The 21504-nt window shown below is 46.9% G+C and overlaps 4 protein-coding genes across 13 annotated transcripts in view; 2 read left to right on the forward strand and 2 right to left on the reverse strand.

The window, feature by feature from the left end:
• The window catches only part of haf (hattifattener), a 54261-nt gene extending 38862 nt beyond the window's left edge, over positions 1 to 15399 (forward strand). For 4 of the 8 annotated variants that reach the window (NM_001369974.1, NM_001369975.1, NM_001369976.1 and 1 more), the window contains exons 3-10: positions 6626 to 6835; positions 6972 to 7922; positions 8332 to 8667; positions 8954 to 9639; positions 10208 to 10346; positions 10771 to 10895; positions 11109 to 11495; positions 12400 to 14414. In NM_001369974.1, the coding sequence (NP_001356952.1) occupies positions 6644 to 6835; positions 6972 to 7922; positions 8332 to 8667; positions 8954 to 9639; positions 10208 to 10346; positions 10771 to 10895; positions 11109 to 11495; positions 12400 to 12550 (2967 nt within the window). In that variant the 5' untranslated portion in view covers positions 6626 to 6643 and the 3' untranslated portion in view covers positions 12551 to 14414. Of the gene's footprint in view, positions 1 to 6625; positions 6836 to 6971; positions 7923 to 8331; positions 8668 to 8953; positions 9640 to 10207; positions 10347 to 10770; positions 10896 to 11105; positions 11496 to 12399 lie in introns of all 8 variants that reach the window. The other 4 variants (NM_001272946.1, NM_134763.2, NM_001272945.2 and 1 more) reach the window with 3 other exon arrangements.
• On the reverse strand, positions 832 to 17167 carry Rab3GAP1 (RAB3 GTPase activating protein subunit 1). Its single transcript, NM_134764.3, has 5 exons — positions 15765 to 17167; positions 15496 to 15668; positions 1902 to 2431; positions 1608 to 1837; positions 832 to 1553 (listed from the first exon to the last, which is right to left on the reverse strand). The coding sequence occupies exons 1-5, from the start codon at positions 17079 to 17081 to the stop codon at positions 1053 to 1055; spliced, it is 2751 nt and encodes a 916-aa protein (NP_608608.2). The 5' UTR covers positions 17082 to 17167; the 3' UTR covers positions 832 to 1052.
• Positions 17168 to 17419: 252 nt separating this feature from the next.
• On the forward strand, positions 17420 to 18586 carry CG14352 (uncharacterized protein). Its single transcript, NM_134765.3, has 2 exons — positions 17420 to 17878; positions 18016 to 18586. Exons 1-2 carry the CDS (start codon positions 17518 to 17520, stop codon positions 18408 to 18410), a joined length of 756 nt encoding a protein of 251 aa, NP_608609.1. The 5' UTR covers positions 17420 to 17517; the 3' UTR covers positions 18411 to 18586.
• On the reverse strand, positions 18439 to 20170 carry RFeSP (Rieske iron-sulfur protein). Of its 3 annotated transcripts, none has more exons than NM_001272947.1 (3): positions 19993 to 20170; positions 19054 to 19433; positions 18439 to 18998 (listed from the first exon to the last, which is right to left on the reverse strand). In NM_001272947.1, exons 1-3 carry the CDS (start codon positions 20084 to 20086, stop codon positions 18780 to 18782), a joined length of 693 nt encoding a protein of 230 aa, NP_001259876.1. In that variant the 5' UTR covers positions 20087 to 20170; the 3' UTR covers positions 18439 to 18779. The 3 variants fall into 3 exon arrangements, with proteins under 3 accessions (NP_001259876.1, NP_524748.2, NP_722715.1); NM_080009.4 differs by having other exon boundaries at positions 18557 to 18998; NM_164426.3 differs by having other exon boundaries at positions 18706 to 18998.
• Positions 20171 to 21504: the final 1334 nt, after the last annotated feature.

A 21504-nucleotide genomic window follows, 5' to 3' on the forward strand; every position in this document is an offset into this window, starting at 1 on the left:
TTTTTCAGAAATAACTACTTAATCTGCATCCACACTATTACCAACAAGTTTAAGCCCTTAAATGGAATGTGGAGGACGGTTAGTGTGGCACTTACATCCAGCAGATGCACTGCATTTGAGCACCGGGCCAAGTGCAGCGAAATGCGCAGGCACTCACATAATTCCTGCCCTCAAATGCAGTAAATACAAATTTATTTTGCACTCTTACATTTTCGGTTGGCCAAAGAGGCAAGAAAGGGTGGTTTTGTGCAATGACGATAGGGGGTAGTGGCTGGGTAGTGGAATAGTGGTGCTGGAAACATTGTTGCCAGCTTTATGAGGCAACAACAGGCACAACAACCGACATGTACACAAAACAATTATTGCCCGTAGGTAATTTAGTGGAGAAAACATTACCAGCAAACCCGAGGAGCAAACGAGCCCGCTAGAGAAATGTTTCATGTCTGCCAGGTCCCTCGATGCCACCTCTTTCTCCAGCGATTTCTGGGCCCTCCTTCTATTTCTTCTTGCCTGAAGTGTGCGCTTAAAATAATTCCAGTTAAACATGGCCCACAATTTGCTTATGGCCCCGACCGGCATTTCCTCGCATTTCGGGAATTGCCTGGCCAAAGTTTGCTGGTCTAGGAAAAGTAACAGAAGAGCTTTCCTCGCTTTCCTGGTCTGTCATTCAAGCGGAGTTTCCATGCGGATTTCTTTTGGCCCCAAGACTTGCGGCTGCAGAAGTGATTATGTGATTATATGAGGCCAAGATCTCAGAGGGCAATTCCCTGAAAACGAGCGGGAAAGATGGAGCTAAAAGATTGGTAGGAAATGTTGTTCCACAATGTGGTTGATTTTCTGTACGTTTATTACTGTGCATAGCACCAATAACACCAATTTGAGTAGCATGATTATTACTATAATAAAATATTTTGTGTGGAGATACAAGATAGAAATGCATGCAATCCATTCCATCTATTCTGCTGTTTATAATTGTGAGAAGATCTCTGTTGGATTTCTAATTTGATTTGATTTAAATAACTTATCTACTTTTATGTTTTGGTACACTTGACTTAGACAAACGCCGTACTTTCTGTAAACGCTCCACAAAGTCTCAGCTTCTCCCCGGTTACAATGGCCCTCATGAACTGTGGGCCCAAATATAGACCCTTCTCTGTGGTCTTGGTGTCCCCATCCAATCTAATGATGTAATCCTTGCTTATCAGTCGGTCAGCCATGTCCTCCTCCAGTTTGGGTATGAGTATGTCATACAAAGTGCCATCGCCAGCTGCAGTCAGTCGTCGATTTACAATCGTGCAACAGTTGTCATTGCGAAGGATCTCCTCGAACTGGAGTTTCACTTGCTGAAGAGAGCTTCTTTTCGGATATCCCGATAGTCGTTCGAAACACTTGAACTGGTAGAACCGTCGCTCCAACTCGGCCAGGTCATCCAATAAGGGTTTTATTGACGGAAGTTCATCCGAATGGGATCGTGAGAGACGGCAGAGATCGCTGAGAAGCTTCTCGATCTGGGAACTGAACAAATCTTCCAGTTCGGCATTGCTTAGAATGTCCTGTAAATATGTGTTCCTTAACAATTAATCTTTAAAAAGTTTCGAGTTACTTACAGCTAGTTTGAGTATTGCTGAATGCAGTAGTGGAATTACTGTCAGATTGTAGATCTCGTGCATTTTTCGTGTCTCCAAATAGTGAAGAACTTTCAGAGCTTCGTTGGTGTCGTCGAATAGCCTTTTTTGCCTGCTAACTGGAACGGCTTGAGCCTGTTCCCAGACCTTCTGCCAGGTGTTGCCCTCAGTGGTCATCCGTATACTAAGTTGATGCTTCACCTGGCCCAGTTCTTTAATAAAATAAGGTATAAATATGGAGAAATGATTCATCCTTATCAAATGAAAATCACGTACCATCAGTCACCTCCTCCCAGTCTTTGGGGCTATACCAGCGTATAAAGTCCTCCATGATGCCCCTGGGATTGGCGGCCTTGAAGGCTTCCATATCGGAGAGCAATGAAGTACACATCATTTGGGTGGTCAGGCCCGAACCGGGTCCAAGTTTCAGCATAACTTCTGCGTCGTCCTGCAGCTGATCTTCGGTCTTTGGAACGGGCTCCTGGGTATCTGGGATATACAGATACTCATCGGGCTCCTCCAGCAATCGTTCGTTGTTCAAACGCCTCAGGCGACCCTCGGGCTTCAGACTAAGAACTGCTTTTGTGGGTGAGCCCGCACCGGCAGTCAGATCATCGCAGTCAAAGAACTCGCCCTCGTCGTCATCCTCATCCTCTTCCTCCTCGGAACTAGCTTTTCCCACCATTCCCTCGGATTTTCTTTTGCTATTCGCCTCCCGTTGCACGCGACGCTCCACGCAAACGTTAAGCATCTGTAGTTTCTGGTGGAGGAGGCAGGTGCGCGTGTCGGGAAAGCCAGCGGAAATTCTGGGGGAAATCCAGTAAATTCGAAGGTGTTAGCATGTTGAGAACAACAGCGGAGGTGTTGATACATTCACTTAATTAATTAGCTTTATGCCGTTTGGTTTCGTTTATTTGCCTTATTGGATTCTTTCCTCTTTAGATATTTAACAAAACTTCTTCTGTGATTGCTTTAATACGAAATAAGGTGGTTGTGCAGCATTTATAACCTTAACTTTGCTTCTTCCTCGAGTCACAGTGTTCAAGTTTAAGATTTCATCTAAGTCTTAATTTATGCTCCAACCTTTTCATGGCTGGGCCAAATCTTCCACCGCCTTGTGGGCATATCAGTCACATTCTTCGGGCCAATCTCAGTCGCCGTGACAATAAACCCGACAAAGGCGGCCAAAAGCGAGCTCTCTGGGCCAAGTCGCCACGCATACATCAGGGCAAACTATGGGAGGGTCCCACGTACAGACACATACATGTATCTATCCCCTTCTGGTAAACCAATTGATATTCACGCTCATCATGGCTGTCAACGCGTGCGTGCCCCTCTGGTCTTGCATAGCCAATGAGCCCCAGAAGTGGAGGTGACTCAGTCCACAGAGTTCGGTGAACTTTTGCAGCAGAGTAGGTTTTGGGCCCGGCTACAGGGGCCCCCTTAATGTAGGGGGGAAGTGAGTTATTTGGACCAGGACAGTGACTGCCTGTTGGGCAACCGAAAAAGGGGAGCCCTGCAGCTCCTGCACTTGGCATTTGCATAAAAGTTGCCTTATTAGTGGCTGCGTGGACAGCTGCAGCGCAGGAGCAGCTGCTTAAAAGGTTTTTAAAGTGGCTAAAATTGCACTCAACTTGGCAGCGGGCGACCGAGCAAGCTAGCTGACAAATGGCTCTTGGCTTTTATTGACCCAATGTTGGCCACTTGACAATGCCCCGCTCTCTAGGCATTTGGCCACCTCCTCGACACGCTTATTTTGGCTGCAGTGAAATAGGAACATCAAGTGTGCTCCAAGACATTAATTCTATGTCTATTTTTACCGGGTTCCCCACCATCATCATCGTCATGGGGGCTGCCCCAATAAACTAGCTCGAGTTACGTTTATTTTTGTGTGGCCAACTGAACAATTCAGTCGGCTTCAATGGCCAAAAGGATAAGCTGCGGTTAAATGGCAATTGTTTTTTGGCCTCAGAGCCAAAATGGAATACTAAAGCCGGAATATTTAAAAGGGGATATTGTCAGGGGATTTTCGAGGAATTTATGGTATAATTCAAGCGCTCAGAAGTGCGACAACTTAACTGTATCAATTATTTAATAATTTAAAGTGATTTATTATCCTAAACAAATTAGTTGAACTCAAAGCTCTGAGACCTTTTCAAAGGATTCCGACCCTTTTAACGCCGCGGCGAAAGTTAATTCTCCCTTGCAAATGCAAAATTAATATGCCCCGAAACGGCTTCAAACTTCATCGGTTCAAGCTCAAAAAGCAACCCAGTTCATGTGGCTGCTCTCGACTTAATTCCTGTGGCCAAGCTGACCCAAAAAATTATCGGCCCACGCACTCACACCTGTCCACCTGTCCACCACACCAATCCGACCCGAAAACCAGCCGGTGCTAAATTTAATCCCGTCTATATATAAACTTTTCAATTGACAACTTTTTCTGGCGAGAGCCAGAGAATACAAAAAACAAACTCACTTTTTCCAACCTCAGAAATTCTAATCCACTTAAATGCTTAACAGCATTATGTGACCTTAAGTCCAGAGCCGCCCCCGAGCCACGCCAACAAGAAGAATGCCCGGCTTTTGGTGAATAAAACTTCAATTAAAACATTTTTGCGCCTAGAGCTGTGCGATGGGACCAGAAGATTGCCCAACTTGGCCCGAAAGGCAGGTGGATGAAAAAATCTAGCCAAACAGAAACAGAGAGGGAAAAAAATTAACCGCTCGACCATTGTCTAAAAATGCAAATTTGCCAAGCCAGCGACCGCCAAAAAATAAAAAAGAGTGAATAATTATGCGGTCACAACAAAAGAAACAGCCACCAAGTGAGAGGAATAGGAAAATCATTTGCACCTCTCAAGTTTTTCGGTTGAACGAACAAAAAGGTGCACTTTTTAAAAATACCCTGGACAAGCCTGAGTTAAAACAAAAATATATTTAAACTATAAATATAATAATGATATACAAATGTTGTAAGAAGTAATCCAAGTCTATATTCCATAAAAGTTTTCAGTTGAAGTTCTAGTCTTCTGATTATAAGAATTAATCCGCATTTAAATAGCCCATCCTTTCAACTGGAAAACTGTAATTTAAGTTGTCTTTTTGAGGCGGATTGCAACTGTGCTCCATTCGATTTTCATTTATCCAGTCGCACTGCATTTCCTTCATTGTTTTCCCGCTGCAATTTTCGCACTTTCCGCGCATTAAAAAATTTAGTGATGCAATTAATACGCAGAAGAAAACAACAAAAGGCGACGCGTCGCAAATGAAAGAAAGGGAATAAAATGGTGCAAGAATTTTTTAATTAAATTTGCGGCCAGACAGCTGAGTGAGAAATGAGAAATGGGAAATGGGAAAGAGTCGGACGAGTGGGGCGAGTGCACAGTGGAGCTTGAAATATATTTCAGCCCGCTCCTTTTTTTTTGCGGATTTAGCCACGTAATGCAATTTATAAGTTGAATTAAGGAAGAGACAGAGCCCAACAAAAACCCCCAATTGCCATGAAAAATGAAGTCAGGCGCAGCGGACAATTGAAACATCAACCTCAAGAGCCGCCGCCGCCGCCCGCGGGGATGTATCTTATGGATTTCGGATTTGGGGGCTCGGGTTTCGGATTCAGGGAGGCGTGACACAGCTGCCGAGATGAAGGAAAAACTATCAATCAAAAGACAAAATGTTGATTATTATTTGGAATGCAGCGGAGCGTACAGTTTAATTATTACTCTGCGGTTTATCCGCCAGTTGCAGAGGAGCGAAAAGTGGACGGGGTACTTTAATTTGCAATCGAGTAACATCTTCATAAACTTTGGGTTTGCTTTGAAATTATACGGGAAATCTGTACTGTAAATGTTGCTATTTGATTGATTAGGGCACGAAAACGATGCACAATTTTTGTCCGTTTCATGATTTCCTCTACATCACTAATTTGATTAATATATTTTGCATTTTTAAACTCACTCAATCAACATTGATTTGGCCATGGAAGAATGGCGGGGAGTCCATTCACCTGTGCCTTTCCGTCTGAAATTTCTGCTTGAAATCACATAATATAACAATGATCTGCGGCATAAAAACTGTCTCAGACAATAACAAGCGAAAGAGGAGAAAACTGTGTGTCATCATAACTCATGATTATGCAAAAAGGTCAACAGCTTCTTTGCTGACCCTTAAGTCATCGTCCATTGTTTGCTTTTGAGGGGTTCAAAAGGGTTCAAAAGGCGAAAAATGCTTGGGCGGTGAAAAGGGGGCCGCATCACGTGCTTGGCTTTTTTATGATGCGGCCAAATTAAATTAAATGGCCAACAAAAAGCTGCGCCGCGCAACACTTTTTTATTTCGAGCGTTTGGCGGCGGTTCCCTTTTTTGAAAAGGAGTCACCAAAGGGATGCAAAGGATTTACTTTCGCTACGTCTTGCTTACCATGTTTTTATGCCTATTTTATGGCCAAAAGCGGAGCGGGAAAGTCCAACTGAAGCACCTCGTATGACAGGCGGCGCAGCCAGGCAGACGGGCAAATTAATCAAAACTAAACTGCCCCAAGGATCAGATCACTGGAATGGGCTGCCATGGGATGGCATGGTATGGGGCTCCTCTTTCACGCACTGTTTGCTGTCTAACGAGCATGAAAATGAAATTGAAAGTAGCCTGCCAAAACTGATTGATTAAGCTTGCCCACTTGCACTTCCCATGCAGTGAGAAAAACATCTCAAGAGTGCTAGTAAAATAATGTACATATGTGAAATCTAAATAAATGTATAGAAATTGCATTGTATTTCTTTCTGTGTACACTTCTGCTACTAGACACTCACCCCAATGCCAATCCTTGACCAACTGACCAGTGAAAGACACTAGAAAACAGGGGGCGATTTGCCTGCCAGGCGACAGTATTAATTGGGTAATTTATTGCCGGGCTGGCCCAGACAACCTTCACTTTTTCACTGAGTCCCAGCAGGATTGAGTCTCTCTAACTGAGCGCCGTCTTCTCCCATTTACTTGCAGCTCTATGCCGGCACCAAGATGAGACCAGGCCGAACGACAACAGCTTTACCAGCAGCGACCACGCCCCTGCTCCTGCTACTCCCACTTATCCTGGGCAGGCTCCACGTGGCCCACGCCCAGTGTCCTTGGCAGCGAGATGTGCCCGACCTGCAGACGAGCTGCATCTGTGCCTACAACCTGGGCAGAGAGCTATCCGTGCAGTGTGATCAGGTGAGAGTTGATTCCTAATTCGATACGAATATGCAAACCTAATCTGGTGTGTTATCCAGATCCGGTTAAATTCCTTCTTTTGGACCAACAATACTTAAGTGGTTGGTTGTGCAACCTTTTATTCCCTCCAATCCAGGTGGACTTTTCGCAACTCCTGGCTGCGATGAACACCCATGCCCGTCTGAAGCCCGTGGATTTGCTGTACGTGAACAACTCCACGATTTCCGAGCTTCCCGACGCCGTTTTCAGCAATTTGAGCCTGCACAATTTGCAGCTCTCGAGCTGCGGCATCCAGAGGATTGCGACGGGTGCCTTTAAGGGCCAGGAGTCGGTGTTGCGGAATCTCAATCTGCAGGATAATCTGCTGGCCGACGTGCCAGTGGAGGCGCTCAAGGTCCTGGGCAAGCTGAACCTGCTGGATTTGTCAAAAAATCAGCTCAGTCACATTCCCGACGACGCCTTTGTGGGCCTAACAAAGCTGTCCACCCTCAAACTGAACGATAACAATGTCACCCTGGCCAGCAATGCATTTAGGGGGCTGGAGCAGAGCCTGAAGAACCTGAATCTGAAGGGCACCAAGCAGCGAAAGGTGCCGGAAAGTATTAGGGGTCTAAAGAGCCTGGCCTTCCTCGATCTCTCCCAGAATGGCATCAAAGAACTACCGGGTGCGGGCGGAATCCGCGTCTTTGACGGTCTGGACGCCCTGACTGCCCTGAATCTGGAGAGGAATCTCATCCAGAGCATCGGAGAAACAGCATTTGCCGGCGTGCGAAAAACACTGAGCTCGCTGAGTTTGCTCAACAACCTGCTGGCCGAATTTCCCATTGGAGCCGTTCATTCGCTGAAGGAGCTGCGTGTCCTGGACATTGGATTCAATCTGCTGACCAGCCTGCCGGAGGCCGCCTTTCGGGGCAATCCGGGCATCACTCTGCTGGCCCTGGACGGAAATCCACTGAGCAGCGTGCCCGAAGGCGCCTTCGCCCATCTGAATGCCACACTCCGCGGACTCTCCCTCGGAGGCAGGTTCCTCCACTGCGACTGCAAGCTGCGTTGGGTGGCCGAGTGGATTCGCAACGGCGACTTGCAGGTAAGTGCATCCTTTTAAAGTCAAATTCAATGGGAAATTGTAACTAGATGCCACACAAATCCTTTCAAATTAATTTCGACCAATCTTAAATTTGCTTAAAGCCCAAACTCTTGAAAGCTATCAACTTCTGCACAAATATTTAATGGACTATTTTACCGAGCCTCCTTACATAATTCAATGACTTAAACTTGTTTCAGTTTGATAGAGAAATTCCTTTAATAAATATCAACGACCAATTTCAGCATCCCTAGTTCCCACATTTTTTTTTTTTTGGTTTCCTCTATAAAAATTGTTGTCAAATGGACCATTTCCGATTGGATCTTTTTGCAAACTTGCCAACGTTCGTTTCATTAACTGTGTTTTGGTCTGTTTTGCTTTTCCTACCCAAAACCACCCCGCACGGCCTTAGGTTACATCGCGCGAACGGAATCCCCAGTTCTGTGGCACCCCACCTCGCTTCCGGGACCGAGGCTTCTACTCCATTCAGCCGGAGGAGCTGAGCTGCCCGGACATTGCCGATGCGGCCCTCCGTGGACCCGTCGGCCTGGCCGATAACCTGAAGCCCACCCTGCCCTCGTCGCCCGATTCCGTGGAATATGAAACGGGCACGGGCACGGGTACAGTGGGCACTGGCACGGCTGCCTCTGCTCCGGTGACCAGCAGTGTGAGCAGCTCCACCTCGACGACAACACCCACAACAACCACAACGACAACCACAGCGGAGCCAACAACCAGGAGAAGCACGGTAAGTGGGCAGGTGATAAAACCGGGCGGCATCGTTAAGTTAACAATTGCGGGAAAATAAAATGCAAAAAAAAAAGAAAGGGGGGAGTATATGATGGTGGCATAAAGTGTCCGTACATTTGCGGTTCCTCGGCGACACTTTGTCAAATAAATCAAGGGACATTATTCGCACTGTGTTGATGGTTCGTTCTTGAAGTACTCTTAAAATAAACATACATATTTGATTGAGCTTTGAACTTTTGAATTCTCACATATATATATATATTTTCCCATACTAAATGCAACAGACTCGTCCTCCGACCAAGTCAACTACAACAATATCGGCCACCACAGCCTCGCCAGCTTCCAATCCCCCCGTAAATGGAACGGGCACAGTTCAGGCCACCTCCATCACGACGAGCAGCAGCTCCTCCTCCTCATCCTCCACGTCCACGGGTCACGGCAACGGCAAGCAGGCGCCGGGATGGCGCCAAGGAGTGACCAATGGCAATGGCAATAGTGGAGTAGGAGGAGCAGGAGGTCTGCACAAGCCGCAGAGGCCACCACTTGTCCTGGGCTATCCACCACAGAGGGGCACTCGCATCGACGACGCCAACGAAGTGCAGGTGAAGCACGCCTTCCGTCAGGATAGCTCCGTGATCATTCAGTGGGACTCGGACACGGCTAATATTCTGGGATTCCGCGTGGTCTACCGCCTGTTCGGCGAAAAGGCCTTCAAGCAGGGACCTCCGCTGGAGTCCAGCGAACGCGAATTCAAGATCAAAAATGTGCCGGCCCAGGAGTGCATCATCGTGTGCGTCATCTCGCTGGAGGAGCTCCACGTGACCCCGGAAACGGTTCCCTACCAGCAGTGCCGCGAAGTGAGGACTGTCGCCTCGCAGGCCTCCAACATGGACAAGATAACGATTGCGGCCAGTGCGGCCATTTGTGGCACCATCATTGTGGCCGTGATAGTCTTCATCGCTGCCAGCAGGTGGGTTCCTCTGCACTTTGAATACTTCTGCTCCCCCTGCTTCCTTTCCGACCAAAGAGTTATTACCCAACAACTGAGCCACGGACAAAGCCAATTGCTTTGCAAAGTGGCTGGCTGATTTATCGCAGGTCCTTAAGTCGTTCCCACTTTCCTATACATTATACAGTGTATTCTTGCCCCATCGCCCTGCGTGGAATTTGTTACGCTCTACATAGTATCTTTGCACTTCATCATCTTTCGGTGCAACCCATTGTACTCTGCCAAAGGTTATTGTAATTTGCTAAGGAAGGTTGTTAAGATTATCATTGATTATTATCATATGTCAAACAAACGCATACCCTCGTAAATTTAGAGAAACTATGATGTTTTTTTTTTGTTTCATGTAATTTATTTCATCTACACTATTTACTTATTTGAAATGCAGTACTTTCATTATGCGAAACTAGGTAAATTGCCGTTTAGAACTATAAAACGAGATAAATGATGCGATTACTTGTTTGGCAGTGTATTTAGGACCCCCACTTCTTGCCGAGACTCATCCTTTCATCCCCGTTTGTATCTTTTTCAGACGATCCCGCAAACTGCAGAGCAGCCAGCAGAAGAGTCCGCTGCCAATTGGAGGTCTGCCCGTTAATTGCTGCGGTCCGACCGGTTCACCGGGACCACTTGGCTCCATTGCAACGCTATCGGCATTTAACAATCACAAGGTGAGTAGAAACCCCAACCTCCGCCCTCTGGGCCTCCACTTGGCTTAGCTCGAGGTGGAGCTTGCCAAGAAATTGTTGCTACTTCTGGCTCCCGGCTGGCTGGCCAACTAAATAGCTGGCTGACTGGCTGACTTTCTGTCCGGATTATCGGGTAGCTGGTTATCTTGGATGGGGAACTTAGTCCATGACTACGGGAAATTGGCAGCGACGCGATTTGATGACTGTTGATTGTATTTATGGGGGGGCAGCACAGATAAATAATGCGAGCGAAAAAGTATTTCAGATTGGCAACCTTCCGTTTTCGTTTTTTTGGCAAGGCTGCTATCAAAATAATTAAGTATGAGAAGGTGGGAAAAACGCTAGATGAGTGGGGAAATGGAAAGTTCTGAAGACTTAAGTCTAAGCTTTGAAATCTACTTTCCAGGAATGGGATCAAGTGTCGGCGTACAGTGGTCGCTCTATACCGCGACCGCGCATTTATCCCGTGGAGCAGCCGGATGACATGAGGAGCCACTTCTCCGGAATGCCCGGCAAGGTGGGCAAGTCAAGGTGAGTCGACTCTTCAACCTTTTGCAATCCGCGGCGAACCAAACATTTGCTTGCCCTGCATTCCGAGCCTGCTGCATTATTTACACTTATTATTTATTTCGTTCGTTCGATTCGATTGTTTCATTGTTTGATTATGCATTACACACATGCATTACACACATGCCCACGCCCACAAACCACAACCACACACCCATCCATACGCAACTACAGTAGATCCCTGGCGGACGGACAGTCGCAGCACAGTTTCTCGAACAACTCGCACCGCGGCTACCTGGGCAGCGCCTTCCCCTCGAACCTGGTGAACTCCCGGCCGGAGCTGAGGCAATCCCGTCAGTCCCTGGCCGCCGCCTCGGAGCGCATGTCTCGTGCCTCCTATGCGGGATCCATTCACGGCGGTAACGGAGGAGGCGGTGGCCTGGGCGGCAACGGAGGCGGCGGAGGCAACGGCCTGCCCGTGAGCAGCCTGATGGCCATGAGCGGAATGGTGGGCGGCGGCGGACCGGCCAGCATCGCCTCCAGCGCCCGGAGATCGCGACCGCGCTCCAGATCCCGCGAGCAGCTGAACACCACCCACATACATAACCATCGACCGGGAAGTCGGTAAGTAGAGCACACACAGCTCCCAAAGAGTCGAGATAAACAAACTAATTAAATGGAGCTCACACCCACTAAGAGATCGTCGTAAAACGCTAATCACGGATTACAAATCCACACACCCCAGCAATTCAAACACTTTCAATTCTTTCTTTTATGTTTCCGGTTTGCGACTTTTGCGTTGAAAGTTTCTTAATTCAATGGCTTTCGTTGGTCGTTATTTTAATTAGTTTTTTTTTATGCATGGGGTGGAACAGTCTCCTAAAATTTCAATGCCAAATTTTATCGCGAGTTTCGCAGAAGTCGTGAGAAAAATAGCCAGATATTGATTAATGAACCAGTTGTTTATCAAACACCTTTGATTCGTGTGCGCTGTTTCACATTTCACCTTGAACTTAGAGGATGACTACATCTAGATACTTTTTGATTGATTCTTGAATTCTTAGTTTTGCTTACTAATAACTTGTTCAATCTGAGTACAAAATACACTATGTACTGACTTATTTCAGATTAATTAACTTGGCTAACTTTTCCAAGTCGCAACTGAAACACTTTCGAACTGCTTCCTCGCTTTACTTTCAGCCTTGATTGGCAACTATCCATCGCCGCAATCAAAACGAATCAAACTTTCATTGATGTGTACAAAAATTCTGTAACTACAGTGTGTACATGCATTCCTTTCACCACTAACTACTAACCCAATGGCCCCCTTCCCCCTAGCCCCACTGTATAAATTTCCACTGATTCCATTAATTTTAATTGCGTTTCGCTTCGATTCGAGCATTTTTACTGTTTTGCCGCACAAACGCATTGGGCAATGCGTCAGTGTTGCACGAGTGAATCTCTGATATAATCGATACCAACTACCAACCAACCGACTGGTTGGCTGGCTCTTTGGATTGCTTTGCAGATACTCGCAGGCGGGATCGACGCACACGCTGAACAACTACTGCGATACATCGGACAACTGGACGGATCACGACATGGACATCTATATGGCCCGCAATCCGACGACGCGAAACGGTTTAGTGCCATTATGAGGGCGACTTACGTTGTCCTGATATTTCAATGTTGTATTAAACTGGGACGGCATCTTCTGACAATATCTGACGCCGACCATTGAGGGGACCGAGGGCAGGGGTCGTGGTCGGCGTCAGCAACAGCAGCAGCAGCAGCAACAGCAGCAACAGCAGCAACAACATCAGCAACTGCAACATCAGCAGCAGCAGCAGCATCAGCATCAATTGCAACAGTTGAGGAACGAGCGACATCAACAACGACACAGAAACGATCAGCAATGGGAGCAGCCATATCAGCCAGCACAGCAGCAACATCAACGATTACAATACTATATGCCGCAGACGGAGCGCTGCACCTCGCCCCCCGACGTGGTGCCCCGAGCAGCCAATTTCCATAATAGCAACACCACCAGTACTGGCCACAACGACAACAGCAACAGCCACGGCAGCAGCAGCAGCAGCAGCAGCAACATCGCCCAGCAGCAGCAGGCGCCGCTGGCTGCGATGACAGCAGCGCTGGGAGATGCAACTGCAGCAGCAACAGCAGCAGCAGCAGCAGCCGCATCAGCCAGTGGCATCGTTGTCGAGAACTATTTTAACGAATATGAACGTCAGGAAATCATCTATCATCATCCCACAAGCAGGAGAAGCAGCAGCAGCAGCAGTAGCTGCAGTGCGGCTGCAACACGCCACGTTCCCCGCAGCAACGCCTTCCGTTTACAGCTACCCGCAGTGGCAACGGCCACGACTAACAATATTTTATATAATATCAGTAATAAGCATGGTGCAACCGGCCACAACGGCAGCATCGGCAATTATAAGGCGCATACGTTTAGTGATAGCTGTAATTGTACATGTAATTGTAGTCTAAGCGAGGAGGAGGAGATAAGCCAGGAGACAGCCGCAGTGACAGCAGCAGCTGGGGAGGATGGGGATCAGGCGGGCTCATCCTTGTCCAGCACCTCAGTGTCGAGCATAGAACAAGTGCAGCAGGGGCAGCAAGAGCAGCAGGGTCAGGAAGTGTACTTGTCTCTGAACTTGACATTGGCTGATGCTGCTGCGGGGGCAGATGCTGCTGCGGATGCAGCAGACGCATCTGCAGACAGGGCCGAGCTGTGAGTGCAGCTCCTTGATGCCGCTGTTGTCACGGGGCCTCTCGGAATACTAGGATCTGCATAATGCATAATAAGGACACGGCAGACGTGGATGTGTAGTACAGAGGATAGATATTTTTATACGCTGTTTAGAGTGCAATAACACAACTTATCCCCAGTTCTTTCCGCAGCAATCGAGGAACTACAACGTAAGTCAATATGGTACTAAACCCCACTTAATAGCTATTAAACTAACTAATGACTAGCGCGTAAGGAGGCGGGGTCGTTGGGCGCTGGTATAGACAGGCATAGAAGTCGCTGAGAGAGCACAAAAGCAATATGTATATAGTCTAGAATGAGCAACAGCCAGTCCTATAAGGTGTAGTTAACCCGAACGTAATTCAAAGTTTAAAGGTTTTCAAGGTAGTTAAGAGCCAAATAACCAATTGCAGTAGGTCGAATTAACTTTTCACACACTTTCAAGCATTTCCACAACACTCTCTAGTCTAGAACTCTTATCACTTATCATTTGGCTCAATTCATTTACTTTCATTCTATGTTCGTCTCTCCCAGCTCCGAGCTAATCACCCATTCCAGTAGTTTTGAAGAAACCAACAATTTACTGCCTTTAGTTTAAATCACATTGAAGTCAGTTTAGACTCAGCTTCAGTTTCAGTTCGAAATCGATTTTAAGTCTCGTCTTGTTTTTATTTCGTTTGTACAGAAGCTTCAATCGAATATTTGCGTGCTAAGTTCTGTCTTATGTTTATGCTTTCTACTTTCAGTAAGATTTTAATAAAAGAATATATTACACACTTTTGGTTTTATTCACACTTTTTTGGTTTGTATTGCTTGCCAGTCGAGCGCCTGTACATCGATGTATATAGAAGTTTGTAGGCTTAAGCGTTCGAAACGATTTGGGTTCATCATTATCATAGCCTTAACATTATCATTGTCGTTGGAGGGACGCGTCCGGACAAACAGTCCGGTCCAGTCCGGGCGAAACACAGTTGACAGTTAACAATATTTAGTGCCCGTGGGCGGGACTCCCGCTGGGAGCCATAACAAGTCCATGTCTGGCACTAGATACTTAGTGCAGTAAGCTAATATCTACTCTATACTCTACACACTAGCCCTAAAACATAGTTATAGGCGAGGCTTTGAGCATTAGACCAGTAAGCACAATTTAGGTGGAAAACGGGAGCAATTATTTAGAACAGAAGTAAGCAAATACTCCAATAAAACTAGGCAATAAATTCAGAGAAAAAAAACTAACTAAATATGTTTCCGTTGAACGTTTCACTTTAAAGCAAGCCTAAGGAGAAGTAGAGGAACCAATATCCGCAATTAGCATAAGAAACTTTAAATCAAACTTAGTGTTAGCGTTTACAATTTAATTCAACTGCCTTAGCACACTGAGAAAAATGATAAAACGAAACGGGAGGAGAGCACGTGCTTAAATTTAGTTTAGCTGCACTGGAAGAAAAACGATAACCGAGCGATGAGCAATATTAACGATAATCGGTGACACCAAAACTGCCAGCCACAAAAATATATACATCCTTTAACTAGGAGAACAGTGGAGCACTTACCCCGAAAGGAGCTCCTCTCTAGGATAACACTAAAAACGAAGACACCAACCGATTTTGAGGAGATAACACCACCAATTCAACGCAGTTAGAGTTATAGTACACGATTCCATATTAAATGTGCGTTATACTGTTAAATGTAAATCCAATTCAAGTGTTAACTTTGCGGCTTCACAGATTAGCAACTAAATTTACTAGACAATTTACGAAACGTTTCGTTTTTGGTCCTTAGTTCGTACGCATCAAGTTCCGAATAAAGCATATTTTTGTTACTATCTGTCGGCTGATATGGCGTTTTACTTACCCGGGCACCATGAGCGAATTATCCCACAGCAAACGGAGCTGGCGGGTGAAGGCCGCCCATACCTGGGCCATGCCTTCGACGCTGCCTAGGTGGGCGTGGCAGGTGGCCAGCAGACAACTGAGGCGACAGACCAACGAATCGGGAACAGCACTCTTAATCCGCATGGGGTCGAACTGAAAAATGGCAAAAATGAGGTAAGAAGTATAGTTTAACTACAAAATGATTATTGGACTGCAGACTAGACTATCATTTCTCGAAGCTTCACTCACCTTATCCGTAAAGTTCTTTTTGGCGTAGGGGAACAACGCCATCTCGGGATGCATATCGGGGAACAGATACGCCAATAGCTCGCTCAACTCGCTTTCGGTCATGGGACCAGGTAGTCGCTTGGTTAATCCCGCCTGCGAGGGCAACTCAAAGCTGCGTTCCCTACGCTTGGTCAGCTTGTGCTCCGTAATGCGGTCCAAGGGATTTGACGCGGCCTCAGCTCCGCTGCTAGTGCCGGAGAAGTTTCTGCCCACAAAGGACTCCAGGGACCTGGTAACCTCGGCCACCGATTGGTAATCCCTTAGGCAGCAGGAGAGATAGGAAGAGGCCTCAACTGATAGGTAGATTTTTCCCAGCGGAGCTTTGGCGGGCACAAAGTCACTCCTCTGTTCGCTATCAAAGGCCACGTGCTCGGACAGCTCTGGCCAGGTGTAGACCAGGTAGATTTCCGTGCGGGACTCGGGCTTGTAGCCATGTGGGAGGGCACAGAACTGCTGTACTTCCAGATGCGAAACTTCTCCATCCACTACGATATCCTCGGAGCTGAGGCCGTGGTCGAAGGGCACGTACATGGGCATGCGGATGCGCATGGTGTCCAGAGCGTAGGTGGTGCAAACTGAAATCATGGCCGCCTGGGTGTAGGAAGTAGGCACCTTTTCCCTGAACAGGGTAAGCAAACCCATCAGAAACCGACATTCTGGCGGGGCTTTCTCCAGTCCAATCAGCCTGAAATTGGTTCTCAGAGCAGGAGCCAGGGCCACGCCCGTATAGTAGTTCCATTTGGGATCGTAGATCTGGACGAAGATGGGCACTAAGCTCTGAACTTCGGCAGACACAACGGCGACGGCGCTCAGGAAGAAGTTGAACTCCGAGGTGGACCTCATGTAGTTCAGAGTTGGATTCACGGGGTGCAGGACAATGAACCTCCTTAGCCCGTAGATCCTGGCCAGAATGTGCAGCTCCTGTGAGCTTCTTATTGGAGGACCAAAGCTATTCCCAGTGGACATGAGATCATGGTGGCAACTGGTGCGTTGCAGGCAGGTGATCTCCTTCGCCTCCGCTCTGACGAGTTCCTCATCCTCCAGTATGGCCTGGTGATACTCCACCTCAATGCCATTCCTCAACATGTCCAGCTTCTCCCGCTCCACCTTCCAATTGCAGCTGAAGATTTCTTCGGATTTAAGATTTCTGGTCTCGGAATCCGACGATACGTCCCATTTTTGAAGGATTTCGCCCAGCTGGGCGTTGAACACCTCCCAGTCGGAATCCGCACTGAAGTTCTCCCGGTAAAACTCGTTATCGTCGATTTCTTCGGCCATTTTACAGGAATTTAAAGGCGTAAATAAACAAAGGACAACAAACTAAAATCGTAGACAACAATGGACAGCGTTGCCAGAGCGTTGTGATCGGCCATATCAGCTGATGGTTAGGGCTGCCATCGGAAAGAGTGTTGGAAAGGAACCAAATTTTTGTTATTTATTTAAACTTAAAAATAACTTAAGGACCACCTATTTATATAAGTAGCTTGAAATTGGTCTTTTAAGTTGGCAAGTGCGCTCCAGTAATTCATTAATTATTTTGAACTAACGGAGCTTAGTATTTTTCTAAACGGACCGCCGAATTTGAAACTTTTCTTGTCATCCATCCCTGCTTAACATCAAAAGATCTGGCAACTCACGACTCGCAACCAAACAGCTTTTTGTTTACCAAATTTTTAATTTTGTCTTTGCGAAGGGAAATTTAATTACATACGCAATGTTTGCGGCTAAGCGAGTAAGGGCCCGTGCGAAGAACTTCACCATTGAGGAGGAGGAGATCCTGGAGAACCTGATCCTGGCGCATCGCGACGTGATCCGCAACAAGCAGAAGGATCCGGCCATTTGGAGGAAGAAATCGGAGGCGTGGAAGCAAATTGAGGCGGACTTCGCCATTCAGACCGGAATAGAGCGTTCTTGGCAGGCTCTGCGAGAGAAGTACACCAACAACCTGCGGATGATGCGAAAGAACGGAACACTGAGTGACGAGGAGGCAAAGACTGACAATGCATCAGATTCGGTGCAGAATTTGTCCATTTCGGGAGTTTCTTCGCTGGCTGCAGCTGCTGATAATGAAGAAAGTGAGTAAAGGATGGCAGGATCAAAAGCATGAACGTGGTAGTTGACAAGATGTACCTTAATAGTCTTACCATGATAGGTTCTTCTACAGCAATATTTCAGTGCTTTATCTCTAATAAACTCTAAAAACATCTTGCAGGTAGTACCTATTTCGAATCGGAATTGAACCGAAAAAGCCTCAGAAGCGCCTCTACCGAAGTCAAGCTCGTGCCGAATAACTCAAGCTACTCAGTTGACAGACCAAACTACTCAGCTCTGAATGTAAATGAAGAGTCAGTCGATGTGAGCTCAGAAGAGGATGCCACGAATACCCTGAAGGATGAAAAAGTCGTTCTGATCAGGCTGCAACAGGAGTACTATCGATGCGAAAACGCCCGGGCAGCCGAGAAGCACAAGCTTGAGATGGAGAAGCAGAAATACGAGCTGGAGCAGCGAAAGGTGGAGCTGCGCAATATGCGCCTGAAAAACGAACTTCTCGAAGCGGAAATACTCGAAAAACGACGCAAAGTCGCGCAAAGCAAGGCTTCATCCTAAGGAATTGCTAGCTAGGATAAGTTAATTTATTCTTGTCTTCATAATGTCAGTGCTCTTCAGTAATTACTATAGTCCTAGTTAAACAAAAGATTATCGAAAGAAACTCATGTACACTCCTTGATTTTTGAAACCAGAAGCAAACAATTACATCTTCAAAAGATTTAATAATGTCTGTCAAACTTCTAAAGATTCGTCTACATTTTAACAAGTAAGCTGGATTTAGGCTGCTGGATTTAAGCCCTTCACATTTATTCCTCCTCAGTTCGAATGAATTGCTCGTTTATGCTCGGTCGTTCTGTTTGGTTGTATTTATTAATTTACATCGATCCATTCACTATGCAGTTGGGGGCTTAAACGATAACAGCTCCTCTAGCCGACCACGAGAAGACCCTCGTTGGGGAACTCGTGGGTGGGCACCTCCAAGTTGAGGGGCGCGGGTCCCTTGCGGATCCTTCCGGAGGCGTCGTAGTGGGAGCCGTGGCAGGGGCAGTAGTAGCCACCCCAGTCGCCGGCGTTCGCGATGGGCACACAGCCCAGATGCGTGCACACTCCGATGACCACCAGCCACTCGGGCTTGATCACACGTTGCTAAAGAGGAAATGGGTAACAGCATTAGCGAATCGACCCACTCCACGGTACCTACATCATCAGCCTCCGGATCGCGCAGCGTGGATGTGGGCACATTTCGCTCGGTCTCGATTTCCGCGGCCGTGCGGTGGCGGATGAACAGGGGCTTTCCGCGCCACTTGAAAGTAACCGACTTGCCCTCCGGGATGTCGGACAGCTTGATCTCGATCTTGGCCATGGCCAGCACTTCGGCGGAGGCGCTCATCGATCCGATGAAGGTGTTAACCAGGCCCTTGGCCGCATAGGCACCGCCCACGGCTCCGGCGCCGACCATCAAGTAGGAGAAGGCCTTGCGCTCCTCGGCGGTGTCGTTGCGACGACGACTGTCCTTCACGGACTCCCGGCGGTATGCCGAGAAGTCTGGCACCTGCAGGTCGGTGTGTGCCTGGCGATTGGCTGAAAGGAAGGAGGGAATCATTAATTATCCATTGATCGAAGTGCAGAGGTTCTATAGATCCTTGTGCTTGTTTGCAGAGCAGTGTTGCTGATATAATCATAAATTTTTTGTGTGGTGGGCAGTGAAGAGTGTAAACAACATTGTTTTGGGGTTGTCAAGGCTGAAGGTATATTTCTTATAGCCGACACAGGGCATCTTGGGCCAACTTGGCATAACTTGGCGTCCCTTGCAGACAGAGGTGCCAAACTTCGCATGATGATATTCCTGGTCCCAGAGGTAGTAAATCCCACGTTTGGCAGAAATCGATTGAGTATATCCCACAGATCCGATGTAAATTGCAGGTGTGCTTGTGAGCCAGTGATTGTTGTTATTGTACGAGGTTATGTTGAAATTACGTAAGGAAATTTGACAAATCGCCTTAAAGCCGAGTGCAAATCACGTCCTGGTGGCATTTCCAAGCTTTTATTCAACTTTTTCCGCCTATTTCCCGATCCATTCATTATGTAATGGCTGTGTTTTCAGCTGGCAGCTCGATGAATTCGCCTCGCAGAGCCTTACCCATCGAGTTGACGGCCACGCCGCTCGCCTTCAATCCCGTGGAGAGGACCTGGGCTCCGCCTCTGACGTAAGCACGCGACACGGCGTTCATCATTTTGTATGTTTCCCTATCAAATTAAATGATCACGAAAATTTCGACGTTTGTCGTTTTCGTCTGAGAACCAGTGTGACCGCACTCAAGTGGGTGAGAAATACCAGGTAACCTGCAAAAAATACCACAATATACTAGTATATATTAGTGTATAGTGCTGCCAGCTATTTGCATTCTCAGAGTTGCCACTACGATTGCTCACTGTCAGGAGCTGGCCGCTATTACAGCCCAGTAACGGTTTTTTAAATAGGTGAATAGAATTTCAAATAATTTTTGGAACAAATGATATTGTAGCTCGTTAAACCACCCCGCAGTGCATAAAAGCTTTTACTTTAATTTAAATTGATATGCATTTCATGTTGAAATGATAATCCTGCGTCGAATTAAATTGCATTTGTTTCACCTTGCCGTTCAATCCTTCATCCCCTTTCGTTTTCCTTCGAAAGGTGAAAAGGAGGCTCAGTTTCCACCCTTCGACCTTTTCATTCAAGTGAAAACTACCTTTCTTTTCAATTGGAAACTGCAGTGGCATAGATTTAGCCCGGATGAAAAGGGGTTTCCATGGCAAACCGGTTGGTCAACGCACCACCGAGTGGAGAACAAAAGACGAGGTCCAACCACCGGACTTTCACTATCCAGTTTTTCCACTGCACTTTTCCATTTTCCCCCGGGCAGCATCATTATGATGTCATTGATTGGACTTTGCTGGATGTTGCCTATTTTCTTCGGGGTAGTTTCTCTCAGCTTAATTAATAAGCGTAGCTCCTGAATTGGAGATATGCCTCGGCTGATCTCATCCAACGCATAAAATGGCAATAAAAACTGCATAAAAAACAGCCGATGTAGGGGAATTTGTTATGCGCATAAAAGTTTGCCGCCCGAAATTTGGCCAAACTTTAAAACCAAAAAAGCGGCCGTGGCAGCGGGGAAAACTCTCCCGCAGCCGGCTGAAATGTAATTCCTCTGGCGCCAGTCCTGTGATTATCGAAAGTAGTTCTTTTTGATGTCGAAACTTTGCTGCCACCCACTCCCCTCCTCCTTTCACTGGCTAGGTGGCAAGTGAAAGTGGGCCCGAAAGTGCTCCACTCCTCGCTCCGCTGCGATGTGTTCATCTATTTCCCAGCCGGAGGAGGAAAATCTGCGCACATAACGGCGCCTCTATGTACTTGGCCCAAAACACGCACACATACAAAATGGGTTCCTACGGAAAAGTGCGTAAAATTTGGCCAAAAACAAACTTCATAATGTAGTTGGGATATGAACAAGGGGATACTCTACATTTACACAAAATAACAGACGTTTTTTTGTGCGGAAATGAGATTTATTTATTTATTATGCATTTTAATATCTAGGACACAAACAGTAACCACTTGTTATGTTCCAATATTTGACATATCAATTTCTGACAGTGTAGAGGCCTG

Source organism: Drosophila melanogaster, chromosome 2L (assembly GCF_000001215.4).
Source record: "Drosophila melanogaster chromosome 2L".
In the NCBI taxonomy this organism is placed as follows: Eukaryota; Metazoa; Arthropoda; class Insecta; order Diptera; family Drosophilidae; genus Drosophila; species Drosophila melanogaster.